Here is a 14,246-nt window from a genome sequence, read left to right on the forward strand (position 1 = left end):
ATAAAACTTAGGTCCTCAAGTGTTCTACGGAGACTACAGCTACAGGGCATGCCCATCATCAGAATCTATACACACACACTAGCCTGATTGCAAAGAAGAACTTGAGCCACAATGGGTGTCCACATGGTAGAATACAGTTCTTATGGTTCTAGTACACAGAAAGGGAACCTGGCTGATGGAAGCAGCCCTGAGATGAGGCCAATTCTTTCAAGGAGTCCCAGGACTCAGCACTGTGGCTGCACCATTCCTAAACTGACTTGCTAAGATATCACAAAGCCACACACAGGGGTTACCTTCAATTTTTTCTCTTTTTCCAGCACCACAGCCCGGATTATGGTGAGGGAGGTGTAGGTGAAGCTCAGCATAAGCAGAAGAGGAAGCTGGTATTGAATGGCAATGAGGAAAGGGTCTGAGATGAATGGCGGGAACGGGAACCTTTTGGTGACCACCATGAGCTTCTGGAACAGCTGGTGTGCAGAGGTGTTAGCATGGTAGTACATGATAGCTCTGTCCACAGCATGCTGCACTGCCAGGAAGCCTTCATGGATGTACCCTGAGTGCAGAACAGAGAACAGCTGTGTCATGGTGCTGCTTGCTAGAGAGTGATGTGTCCTGAATAGCCAGGGCCTCCCTGGGTCCACATAGGAGGCATTGGGTGACTTCATCTGACATCCTATTCTCTGGACTGCAGCTAGTATCCGGCACCATTAAGTGATCCCAAGGAGAATAGAAAACATGCCATATATTACTAGTAAACGAGAGGAGCAATGTTACTGTCACTTCTGCATCATAATTAACACAACATACACACAAATCACAAACACGACATTTTAAAAATACCCTGGTCAGGTGTGGTGATGCATGCCTTTAATCCCAGCACTCAGTAGGCAGAGGCAGGTAAATCTTTATGAGATCAAAGCCAGCCTGGTCTGCATATCGAGTTCTAGGTCAGCTAAAGGGAGACCCTGCCTCAAAAAACAAAAACCAACCAACCAACCAAAAGCCCATTCTGATAATAGGGGCTGTAGAGAAGGCTCAGTGGGTAAGAACACTTGCTGTGCAAGCATGAGGGCCTGAGTTTGAATCCCCAGAATATGCCTAAAAGCCCAGTGTGACTATGCATACCTACAGTCCCAGCATTGGGAGGGGGTGGAGTCAGAGAGATCATGGGGATTTGATGGCCAGCCAGCCACCCTAGCCAAAATGGTTCAGGTTCAGTGAGAGACTTTGTCTCCAAGGGAATAAGATGGAGAGTGATAGAGCAGGACACGCAATATCCTACTCTGGCCTACACATATGCATGGTTCTGAACTCCCATACCCCACATGTGTACACATGCATATACCATACACAGACACATACCCACATGACCTGATATAAACTTGGCTGGAGAGACCCTGTATTATGATTATAAACAAATAAAACTTCAGCTAAAAATACAACAGGAAAGAATATACCAAGAGTTAAGATATGAGAAGGACAACAAAAATGTGTGAATAGGAGAGCACTTCCCTTTGTTAAGAGGGCCAGGTCCTAGCCAAGCAGGTGTGGTGGTATACTCCTTTAGTCCTAACACTTGCAGAGGCAGGTGGATCTCTGTGAGTTCAAGGCCAGCCTGGTCTGCATAGTGAATTCCAAGTCAGCTGGGGCTACAGGGAGGCCCTGTCTCAAAAAGACCAGAAAAAAAACCAAACAAACAAAAAACCAAACAAACAAAAAAAGAGGGTCAGATCCTGAGTGTCATCTGGGCAATCTGGGAGCCAAAAGGAAGAAGCTAATGGCCCTGGTGCTAATTCTGACTCTAGGTAGAAGGTGGCTGAGTTCAGACAGAAGCTAAGATCTTTGCCCAAGTAGAGTCAGAAGACATTTATAGACTTTCCTGGAGTTCTCTAACAGGTTTTTGCCAATGAGACAACTTGAAAGAGCAGCAGTTGGTTCTCTGGCTGCTCTGGTGGTTGAGAATCTGACATAGGCCTCACTGATCAAGAACTAGTGTTTACTGGGATGTGTTCCCTTTTGTGGGTCAGAAAAGATCTGCTCCTCCCAGTTTGTGGTGGTCACCTGCATTCTTGCCTTATGGTCTCTTGCTCTACCTTCAAGACCAGCAAGGTAGTTCCTTGGGATTCTGTTTCTGTCAGTTCAGTTATTCTTTCTCTGACTCTCTTTCCTGCTGTCCTCATCATCTTCTAAGGATCTTGCAATTATGTTGGGTCCTGGGGGGTAGCCAACAAATAAACTTGCTACCTTAACATCAGCAGACTAGCAGACTTATTCTCCTCTACCTCAAATCGTCAAAGGTTCTAGTATGGGGACAACTTAGGAACCATGATTTGATCTATCTAAGTTGGCTTTTCTGGACTTCCCAGAGGGGTCTTAAATAAAAATCTCAAAGGGAAAAGGGCCTGTAGGAGAGACAAGCACTGTATCCCTAAGGCACACAAAGCCTAAGATAAATGAGTCCAAAGAAAGAGTGGGCTTAGGAGTAGGAGACAAAAGGCAGCCCAAAGGCCTCAGCCTCAGTGACAGACTGAGTATATAAGCCATAGGCATGGATGGTTGGAATACCAAATGTTCTGACACACAAAATTATTTGGCTACCTGGGTTCCAGCTTTTAGAAAAGAAAAAAAGCAGAATGTTAACCACACCCCTAACACAGGGTTAACTAAGTGTTGGTGCTCTTCTGTCTCACTCTGGTTTTTATGGGCACAATATAAGCAGGTACTCAACTAATGTTAGTGTGTGCCAAGGACAGTGCTAGGTAGGGCCTTAACTCTCATCTTTACAAGAATGCGTCACAGCAGCTAATAATATCCCCATTGGATAGACAAGGACACTGAGGCCTAGGGAGCCACACAGCTGATGAAGGTTTCAGCTTAGCATGGGGCCCCAGAAGCTTTGGCTTCCAAGTAATGCTTTCTTATGACATCTCACTGTCTTCCCCACAAATACCTGCCATGCTACTTGCCTACATATTGTTCTCCCAGGAGACTACCATGCGGCTCAGTGGTTTTCATCATTACAACTTTGTGGCTATTTGATATTCTCAGGCATGAAGCTATCAGTCTGTAATAAATCACTTTCCCACTGTGGAAATGTTTGTGATCATAAATAAAACTATGGCAAACATCATCGTGCATGTGGGTTTTCGTGTTCATTTACAGTACTCCAGGGGCAATATTCTCATCAGGGTACTAGTGTGTCTAAGGCATAGACATCTGGAGCCAAAGTGGGACTAGAATTAACCTGCCATGTGCCTGCTTTGTAACCTTCCCACATATCCCTGTAGGTTTTCTAAACAACTTGGGGAATCTTTCATAAATTTGCAACATGGCATTTTCCTTGTCATCTGCTACAAATATTTTCCCTAACCTTGTATTGATAGGGCCTTTTTGGGGGGCAAATTTTGAGTTATGCATACTAAAACCTGTAAGTCTTTTTCTCTGAGATATTTTTCTTTTGCTTCCAACAAACAAGGTGGGCTTGAGGAGCTCCACACCAGTCTTTGGGCCTCAGCGGCCAGCATGTCCAGCTGTAGTCTGTGGGCATGGTATGAAAGCTGGTTGTGGCTTCTCCTGAGTTGCAGGTCTACCAACTCGTCTAGAATCTCCCCAAACCTACACCTATCCTTGCTCATCTTGGTTTATTTTCCAGATTTAAAATCCTTTCCTAGAGCATTAGCCTTAATAGACCCAGGTACCAGGGGCAGGCATTTCTAAACACTGCCTATCTTTTGCCTTCTTGTCTGGCAAGTCTTAGTCTTGTACCATAGAGGGACCTGTGGAAGACTGTGTTCTCCAAAACTTCTGGACTTCTGCCAGTCTTGGTCTGAGGGCTGTGTCTCACCCTGGATAACTGGTTCTAGCCATTTCTTATCTCTCCCTAGCTTGGGTTCAAGATGTGCTCATGCTTCAGAGGAGACAAACATATTACCTGCAAGTGAAAGCGCTATGACATAGACCACGGCATGCACTGACAGGCACTTAGAATAGCCAAGATCAACTTCTGTGTAAGTTACTGAGTTAAATCAAAGCTCTGCAGACTTTCAACATCTGATAAAACTGTTCACAGACAAGGCCAAGAAGGGGGGAGAAGCATAAAATCAAGCTCAAAAAAGTCAATCAAAAGGAGCTTTTTTTAAACTTGAGAGATGCAGGATGTAGTGGTGCAGGCCTTTAATCCCAGCACTCAGGAGGCAGAAGCAGGCAGATCTCTGTTAGTTGGAGGCCAGCCTGGTCTACATAGTGAGTTCCAGGGCTGTATAATGAGACCCTACTTTATTTATTTATTTATTTTGGTCTTTTTGAGACAGGGTCTCCTTGTAGTCCCAGCTGTCCTTGAACTCACAGGGTTCACCTGCCTCTGCCTCTAGAGTGCTGGGATTAAAGGCGTGCGCCACCACACCCAGCTGAGACCTTACTTTAAAACCAACCAACCAACCGACCAACCAACCCACCCAGAAACTTGCAGCCTGCAACCTTGACTCCAGTACTTTGCTCAACACTCATCAGAGAAGCTTCTTTTTGCAGTAGATGGCAATTAACACAGAGACCCACAACTGGTCAATGTGCAGATGAAAAAGAGACTGTGGAGTGCTTAGCACTAAATGGACCATCTCGATCATAACCCTCCATTCAACGATCAGGGATCATCACTAAAGAAGGGGCAAAGGAGCTGGAGAGATGGCTCAGGTTAAGAGCACTGACTACTCTTGCAGAGGACCTGGGTTTGATTCCCAGCACTCACATGGTGGCTACGAACCGTCAACTCCAGTTCCAGGGGAATCCGAAACCCTCTTCTGAACTCCATGGCATTGTAGGACATGGGTACACTCACATACATGCAGGCAATACACTCATACACATAAAATAAAAATAATAAATAAAAAATTAAAAAAAAAAGAAGGGGTAGAAAGCAAGAGCCAGAGGCAGTGGATATCTACAACGAAATGGTGTTTTCTAGATACAACAGGACAGTTGCACACATGAACTCACAACAGCTGTGACAGCATACAGAGGACCTGTGCAAGCTAAAACCAGCATGGACATGGGGTGGGTGGGCAGGAAGTCCCACTCTAGCTGGGGAGATATTGACAATTAATAGCTGCTGGGAGAGGGAGAGTCAGTTTTCTTTAAGGGTGTGTCCCCTCATAGGCCAATCAAACTCCAGGGGATGGCCCCACACCCAAGAGTATTTGAGTAATACAGATTGGACTTGATAGGCTTAAAAAAAGAGAGATACCAAGCCAGGTGTGGTGGCGTATGCCTTTAATCCCTGCACTTTGGAGCCAGAGGCAAGTGGATCTTTGAGTTTGAGGCCAGCCTGGTTGACATAGTGAGATAGTGAGCTCCAGGACAGCTGGGGGGCTACAGGGAAACCCTGTCTCAAAAAGACAAAAAAAAAAAAGAGACACCAAAGTTGAACGGGTAGAGAGGTGGGTCTGGAAGGAGTATGAATATCAAAATATCTTATATGAAATTCTCAAAGAACTAATCAAAATATTTTTTAAAGGCAAAAGACAATCCACAGGACAACAATGCATGAAAGAATCTCAACATCATTAGTTATGATAGAAGATCAAAATAAATCCACAAGTTACTACTTAAACACAGTAAGATTAATGTAATAAAAGAATGTTGAAGAAATAAGATTAAGCAAAGACTGAGAAATTGGAATTCTTACATTTCACTGGAGAGAATCTAAAATGCACAGCCACTATGGAAAGAAATGTGCTTATCAATAAATCAAACATAAAATTACTGATGAATGTGCAACTCCATTCCAAGATAATTGAAAACCATATTCAAATAAAAGCTTGTACGTTAATGTTAAAAGCAAAACCAAAAAGCTCCAAGAGATAAATGTTTCATTCAAGATGAGCATGTGTCTTCTGAAGAGGGGGTGGGACACTCTTCTTTCTAAAGCTTGGTTAGCCTTTTAGGAGCCTGTTTTACTGGAAGTTTTTTTCCTTTTACAACTGAGAAAACAAGTGTTCATAAAAAGAACATCTACAGAGAAATTCTACAGAGAAATGCAAGGTGAGTTTGTACTTACAACTGTCACTAGTTAGCACCCTGGGGGGGGGTCCCGAAAAGTGCTTCTTACCAGGTTCCCCACCATCAGGGGATGAAGGCTCCCTTGGTCCTGGGCTTGGAAAAAGTGGATAAAGAGAATTGGTGTGCCAGCCCTCAGTCTCTTTTATAAAAATGTTTCCTGTTTGGGTCCACATGTAATTTCTTCGTGTGTAACTGAAGCGTAGGTGGTATTTCACCTGTAGAAACAAAAGGGAAAACCAACCATTCTTAATGATTCAGACTGAAGGGTAAATGCCTAAGTGCCATGAGGGTTAGTTCCCAGGCCTCTCCTCACCAGGATGGTGTGACAAAGAACTCACTATGCCCTACCCTGACATCACCAGTTTCCTCAGAACATTAGAGAGAGTCATTCTGCCCAGTGGTGAAAGCTGTTCACATAGGAGCCACTCTCCTCTTTTGCCATCTAGCAACATGAATACCATATTTTCCTTTCTTTAAAAAAATTTTTTATGCCGGGTATGGTGGCGCCCTCCTTTAGTCCCAGCATTTGGGAGGCAGAGGCAGGTGGATCTCTGTGAGTTCAAGGCCAGCCTGGTCTACATAGTGAGTTCTAGGCTTGCTGGCGCTACAGGGAGACTGTCTCAAAAAAACACCAAAAAAAATTTATGTGTATGAGTATATTGCCTGCATGTGTTTAAATGCACCTGTATTGTGTAATGCCCATGGAGATCAGAAGAGAGAAACAGATTCCCCTGGAACTTGAGTTATAGATGGTTGCTAGCGGCCATGTGGGTCCTGGGAATCAAACCCGGGTCCTCTGGAAGAGCAGTCAGTGCTCTTAACCATTGAGCCATCTCTCCAGCCCCAATGGCCACATGTGCAGAATCAGTGGCAGGCCACCACCATCACTTGGTACAGTTTCTCAGTCTATTTATTTTTTATTTTATTATTATTATTATTATTTTTATGTGTACAAGTGTATTGCCTGCATGTATGTGAGTGCACCTGGGTCGTGCAATGCCTTGGAGGTCAGAAAGAGAGTACTAAGCATACTGGTAATAATGGTTACTGTGTGCTGAGCGCTACTCTGTGCCAGATACGATGCTCAAAGAAAAAGTACTGAGCAACGTAAAGTGGTTCCTGCCTTTGCTTTAAAAAAAATTTATTTATTTATTTATTATTTTTTTGTCTGAGACAGGGTTTGCCTGTAGACTCAGCTGTCCTGGAACTCACTACGTAGACAAGGCTGGCCTTGAACTCACAGAGATCTGCCTGCCTCTGACTCCTGAGTGCTGGGACTAAAGGCGTGCCCCACCACACCCGGCTTATTTATTATTTTTATTTTATGTGTATTCATGTATTGCCTGCATGTAGGTAAGTGCACCTGTGTCGTGCAATGCCCACAGAGGTCAGAAGAGGCTGTAGGATCCCCTGGGACTGGAGTTATAGACAGTTGTTAGCTGCCATGTGGGTGCTGGGATTCGAACCTGGGTCTTCTGCAAGAACAACTAGTGTTCTTAACTGTTGAGCCATCTCTCCAGCCCCAGTTTCTCAGTCTTAATACCATCAGGAAAGGAAAGAGTTTCCTTCTTATCCTATTTGGCACTCTCTAGTGAGGTCCAGAAACCTTTCCTAAAACCAGAGAATGAAAGGGTCCTGAAGTGACTGACCATGGGTAGGTGGTAGCTTTTAAAAACTGTTTTGAGGCCAGGCATGGTGGTGCACGCCTTTAGTCCCAGCACTTGGGAGGCAGAGGCAGGCAGATCTCTGAGTTCAAGGCCAGCCTGGTCTACATAGTGAGTTCCAGGACAGCTGGGGCTACAGGGAGACCCTTGTCTCAAAAAGACCAAAAAACCCCCACAAAAAACAAAAACTGTTAGTTTAATATCACCAGGCTGCGAGTGATCATATTGGCCCCAAGGAATAATCTAATGTTTATTCTCAGGCAGGTGGAAGTTAAGGAAAAGCAGCATGTTTGCAGACTGAGTGGGTTATGAGGCTCAGCATACTGTGTGTGTAGGGGGGTCATAGTCTTACCACTAGTGGCAGGCGGTCCTTGCTGTGGTTGAAGGTGTGCTCGAACACCACAGCTGCTAGCACATTGGAGGAGTGGTTATCATGTCGAATGTAGTCCTCAAAGTCTTTCTCAGAGGAAAAGCCATGCACTGTGGACAAAGCATCAAACCACACGTTGCCCAATCACCCTTCTAAGGCCTGGGAATGTTAGGCCATTTCAGATAAAAGACAGCAATCTGACAGGACTCTCAGAGGCTCTGCCCTTCTCCCCAAACAGAAGTGGCTTTTGTCCTGGCAAAGACAGGCTGCTGCAGAGAGCAGAGCTGCTCAGTCAGAGCTGAGCCCTGGGCAGTGGTTAGTCTTCCTGTGAAGTTTGGATCAGGGTGGGTATCAGGCTGGCAGCAAGGCCAAGTCACACAAAAACCTGTAACAAACCATGGCTGGGGGTTGTAGCCATTCTCTCTCTCTCTCTCTCTCTCTCTCTCTCTCTCTCTCTCTCCACCACCATCAAGTCATGTTTAGATTGTCTGAAGGACTTCTCTGACTTCTCTGTAATCATTTAGTGGGTGCAAGCTACAGGAGGAATGTGTCAACAGGAGAGGGAAAAGGAACAATAGTTTTATCTTGAATGCAAAGATCTAGAACAGACCAGCAAATATTTCCTGGGTGGCTCCCTCTACATGCCTCCAGTGACTTTATTTAGAGCTATCCTCTGAAACCACATCTCAGGGAAGGTTGTTTGTGCTCTGCACTCAAACAGTGCTCTACCTCAATTTTCTGGGCTGAGTCCACCCAGCTGCCCCTGTTATCACCAGGTGTGACTTTGGTATGACCAATACTGTCAAACATTTCTTCACTGGGTCCCTCAGCTCTGGGACCTTGAGTTCCATTTTGTAATAAGACACAGACTCAAGGCAGACAAGGGATTAATCAGGGGATACAGCCAACAAGATAAATTGCTGAGTATAGACTCACCTCTTCCTGGGTTTTGGGGTCTGAATTCTATGCACAGCCTGAGGCAATATTGTCAAAGGAGTCAAACCATGAGAACCCTGCCAGTTCTCCTGGGTGCCTCCTAGGGTCTTACCTCTCATGTTGATCACTAGTGCCTTTCTCACAGTCTCTGTGATGGTCCTGGCGGAATCACTGTGGGAAGGGATGTAGGCGAGCTCCCAGGTGTCCCCAGGTGGAGGGAATGAGAAGAACAAGGGCAGTTCCTGGATGGACTGGTCTGGGTAAACAGTGGCATTGGGCACATTCTCTGACTGTATCTTTAAGCGAAGCCAAATCAGGATTCCAGAAAACAGCAGGGGCAAAAAGAGTTCCAAGACTGTCACAAGAACTTTCCGCTTCTACAAGAGAAATGACCACCCTGTTGACATTGACCCAGTGCTCCATCCTTGAGATCTTTCCCTGGGCCCTGAATCAGCTGGGTGCCATGGCTACCCTTCCTCAGGCCTGGACTTACCTTCAGAGTATAGTTCTTCCAGAGCAGGAGTGCCAGCTGACGAAGCACTGCCATCCTCTTGTGGGCACAGTGCCAGTACCAGTCACGGACCAAAGACTCAAAGATGGAAAGCTAGACTGCCATGAAAACACAGACTGTAGTTATATGGAGAAGAGCTCCAAGCTTTCTTCCTCTGTATTTCTCATCTTCCTTTCTGCTACCTTATTCCCAAATATTCTCTGAGAGGAAAGCATGTCATCCCGATGCCCCAAATACTTCATTCTATGTGTCCAGACAGTGTGTGCACTTTGGGACAGCTGCTATATTCCTCAACAATATGCTTTTTTTGGGGGGGGTCTTTTTGATACAGGGTCTTCCTGTATCCCCAGCTAGCCTGGAACTCACTATGTAAACCAGGCTAGCCTTGAACTCACAGAGATCCGCTTGCCTCTGCCTTCTGAGTGCTGGGATTAAAGATGTGCGCCACCATGCCCAGCATAATATGCTTTTTAAAAATTTTATTTTATTGGGGCTGGAGAGATGACTCAGCAGCTATGAGCACTGATTGCTCTTGCAGCAGATCCGGGTCCATTCTTAGCACCCACATGGCAGCTATGAACTATCCTTAACTCCAGTTCCAGGGGAATACGAAACCCTCTTCTGACTTCCGTGGCATTGCATGACACGGGTACACTCACAAGCATGCAGGCAACACACTCATACACATAAAAAAATAAAAATAATAAATAAAATATTAAAAAATATTTTATTTATTTTCTGTGTATATGCATGCACACTCACACATATGAGCATGCTCAAATGCCACAGTGCACGTGGAGGTCAGAGGACAACTTGTGGGAGTCTGTTCTCTCCTTCCACTATGTGGGTTCCAGAGATCAAGCTCAGGTCATCAGGCAAACACCTTTACCCACTGAGTTATCTCACTGACCAGCAACATGCTTTTTTATGTGCTCTCTGACTATTGTAGTGGTATTAATCATTTGATCGATACAATTGAGATGCTTTCTGTAGTTACTATACATTTTCTACTTATTAGCAAAATATTCTGGCATACAGAATTTCCCTCCTTCACTGGCTTTATTTTATTCTTTTCTTTTTTTATTTTTTCCCCTTTTTTGGAGACAGGGTTTCCTTGTAGTCTCACCTGGCCTGGAACTCACTATGTAGACTAGGTTGGTCTTGATCTCACAGAGATCCATCTACCTCTGTCTCCCAGGTGCTGAGATTAAAGGCATACGACACCTGGCCCAACTGGTTTTATTCTTTTTTTTTTAATCTTTTTTTAATTTTTATTTTTTTATTTTATGTGTATTTGTGCATTGCCTGCATGTAGGTAAGTGCACCCGTGTTGTGTAATGCCTTTGGAGGACAGAAGAGGCCATCAGATCTCCTGGAACTGGAGTTACAGACAGTTGTTAGCTGCCATGTGGGTGCTGGGATTTGAACCTGGGTCTTCTGCAAGAGCAACCAGTGTTCTTAACTGCTGAGCCATTTCTCCAGCCCCAACTGGCTTTATTCTTAAAAACAATATAGAGCCAGTAAAAGAAAACTCAGTTCAAGACTGGTAAGATGGCTCAGCAGGCAAAACACTTGCTTTGAAGCTTGCCAACCTGAGTTTGATCCCTGAGGCCCACATAAAGGTGGAAGGAGAGAACCAACTCCACGAGTTATCCTCTGATCTCCACATATGTGCCATGATGTACACACACACACACACACACACACACACACACACACAGTGAATAAATAAATTTTTTAAAAAAGAAAACAAGTTAGTGTCCTGGCTACAGGTAGTTTCGAATGCTTGAGATGACTTTGCGGAGGAAAAGGAGAGGCCTTGAATAGGGCCTTCATTGACCTTGCTGACCCAGGAGCCCAGTGGATCAGGCAGTTGTGTAAGTGGAGTGACCAGTCATCATCTCTTGCCTTGAATCTAAGGATCAATTTTTCCTATTGTTATTACAAATATTGGCACCTGAATCTCCACTGTGCAAGACTAGGCATTTCTTCCCTCCTCTCCCTATTGAGACAAGGTCTTGCGATGTAGTTCAGACTGGTCTCAAACTCACTAGGTACCAGGCTGCTTTCCTCATAGTGATTCTCTGTTTCAGCCTCCTGACTGCTAAGATTACAGGCATGTGCCATCATGCCTAGTATAAAACTAGCCATTTTCATCTTTACTGCTTGTACAAAGAAAATGTGTCAAAAAATAGTATCCTATATTACATATGAATTTAACATTTAAATTTGGCATATGCAACTGTGGAAAAAAATCTGCCAAGAGGTTATTGAACATAAGTGATAGAAAAGACAAAACTTAGAAAAAAAGTATTTGTCAATTTAGATAAATTTTTACTGGATTTCAAACATAAAAACAGAGATCTTGAGCTGCTAACCTGCTAGAGAAGTAGGTGGTCTGAATGAGCACACATAAAGCTGGCAGCATCCACGATCAGGAGGACCCCATTTGGCAAGCTAGGGGCATGGAGGTCTAGGTGTGCAGACCTGACAAAGGAGGGAAGGCAAAGGAAGCGACGGAGCTCCTGGTCCTCGTCCAGTGCTGAGAGCTGCAAGCAAGCAGAAAGGGGCACTTTCCCAGCTCAGCCTTCTCCAAGTGGAGAAAAGCCTCAATGACTCACAGTGGAGGAGTTTCCAGTTTAGTTAATCAGCTCTATATTCACAGCTAATGCTAATCAAACACCAACCCTCAGTCAAGTGAAGGCGAAACAGGGTACACAGACATTTCATGAATCACTCATTAACGAATGCGAGTTAACATGCTACCCAATGTGAATACCTAGAGACTAGAGTGCATGGGATACAGGGCTATTCTTTTTAATGACCAATGACCTTTTAAAAAGTTTTATAGCTAAAAATAATTTCCGCCGGGTGTGGTGGTGCACACCTTTAATCCCAGCACTTGGGAGGCAGGCAGGTGGATCTTTGTGAGTTCGAGGCCAGCCTGGTCTACATAGTGAGTTCTAAGACAGCTGGGGCTACAAGGAGACCCTGTCTCAAAAAGACAAAAAAAAAATTCTGTAAAAACTCTTTTTAGGTTGGAGATATGGCTCAGTGATTAAGAGCGCATACTACTCTTACTGAGGACTAGAGTTCTAGTCCCAGCTCCCACATTGGGCAGCTCACAACTACCTACAACTCTAAATCCAGGGGATCTAACACTTTTGGCCTCCTCAGGCACCTAGATACATGTACACTTACCACACAGACACATGCATACAATAAATTTATTTTATTTTATTTGGTCTTTTTGAGACAGGGTCTCTCTGTAGCCCTAGCTGTCCTGGAACTCACTATGTAGACCAAAGTGGCCTTGAACTCACAGAGATCCACCTGCCTCTGCCTCCCAAGTGCTCGGATCAAAGGTGTGCTCCACCATGCCCGGCTAATAAAAATTTTTAAATTAAAAGACTTTTTAAGTACTAAAAATATTACCTTATTTATATATTCTTATTTATCTACTCTTTCCTTAATTTTTTGTTTTTTTGAGACAGTCTTCCTGTAGATCCAACTGCCCTGAAACTTACTATGTAGACCAGGCTGGCCTCCATCTTATAGAGATCCACCTGCTTCTGCTTCCTGAGTACTGCAATTAAAGGTGTGTGCCACCACACTTGGCAAATCTTGCCTTTTAAAAATACATATTGTTGTTGATATTAATGACACTCAAAATTTATGCACTAAAGGAGGTAAAGCAATTTCACAAATGAATTTAAAATAAGAATTGCTTTAGACAAAATCTTACAATGTAGCACAGGCTGGCTTCAAATTTATAGCAATCCTCTTGCCTCACCTATTGGGAGATGGGATTGTAGGCATGAACCACTATGCCCAGGATATAAAATATGACTTTTAGGCTGGGCGTGGTGGTGCACGCCTTTAATCCCAGCACTTGGGAGGCAGAGGCAGGTGGATCTGTGTGAGTTCAAGGCCAGCCTAGTCTACATAGTGAGTTCCAGGACAGCTGGGGATACAGGGAGACCCTGTCTCAAAGGTAGACTTCTGGGAATGGTTCAGTCAGCAACTCCAAACTCACTACTCGCCTGGAACTCAGCAAAACAGGATGAGAGTCTGGTCTTTACCAATATATATATATATTTTTAAATTTTATGTGTATGTGTGCATTGCTTGCATGTATGTAAGTGCACACTTGTCATGCAATACCCACAGAACACAGAAGATGCCATTGGATTTCCTGGAACTGGAGTAATGGACAGTTGCTAGGTGCCATGTAGGTGGTAGGATTCGAACCCAGGTCTTCTGCAAGAGCACTCAGTATTCTTAACTGCTGAGCCATCTCTCCAGCCCAAAATATGACTTTTAATAATCACATGGTTAACATGTGAAAAAATCCACAGCACAAAGTGTCAGTAAGTGAAAACTTAATAAATTACCTCAATTCTTTTACAGTTTTAATTTGTAAGGGCTGCTGTGGCAGTGCATCTGCGTGAGTAGGGTTCCATGCTCAACACAAAATAAATTAATAAGTACAATTTAAAACCACTAATAAGACCTTGAAATCAACTACAGATGATTAATAAAGGAACAGTTATTTAGTGACACACTAACGCCTATGTTTTATTTTTAAATGTTTTAAATTTTTATAATATTTCTATTTGTGCATCCACCTATGTGGAGGTCAGAGGACAACTTGAGGGGGTTGGTTCTCTCCTTTGACCATGTGGATTCTGGAAATCACATTCAGGTCATC

The 14,246-nt window shown here is 44.1% G+C and overlaps 1 protein-coding gene across 12 annotated transcripts in view; it reads right to left on the bottom strand.

Moving 5' to 3' along the window:
* The window catches only part of Abca3 (ATP binding cassette subfamily A member 3), a 61,780-nt gene that overhangs the window by 38,559 nt on the left and 8,975 nt on the right, over positions 1 to 14,246 (bottom strand). For 7 of the 12 annotated variants that reach the window (XM_029569720.1, XM_029569701.1, XM_029569724.1 and 4 more), the window contains exons 3-7: positions 9,518 to 9,633; positions 9,137 to 9,401; positions 8,071 to 8,198; positions 6,053 to 6,269; positions 294 to 553 (exon numbers count right to left, since the gene is read on the bottom strand). In XM_029569720.1, the coding sequence (XP_029425580.1) occupies positions 294 to 553; positions 6,053 to 6,269; positions 8,071 to 8,198; positions 9,137 to 9,401; positions 9,518 to 9,571 (924 nt within the window). In that variant the 5' untranslated portion in view covers positions 9,572 to 9,633. Of the gene's footprint in view, positions 1 to 293; positions 554 to 6,052; positions 6,270 to 8,070; positions 8,199 to 9,136; positions 9,402 to 9,517; positions 9,634 to 11,913; positions 12,085 to 14,246 lie in introns of all 12 variants that reach the window. The other 5 variants (XM_029569703.1, XM_029569700.1, XM_029569726.1 and 2 more) reach the window with 3 other exon arrangements.

This window comes from Nannospalax galili, unplaced genomic scaffold, assembly GCF_000622305.1.
Source record: "Nannospalax galili isolate Female #2095 unplaced genomic scaffold, S.galili_v1.0 scaffold471, whole genome shotgun sequence".
NCBI lineage: Eukaryota > Metazoa > Chordata > Mammalia > Rodentia > Spalacidae > Nannospalax > Nannospalax galili.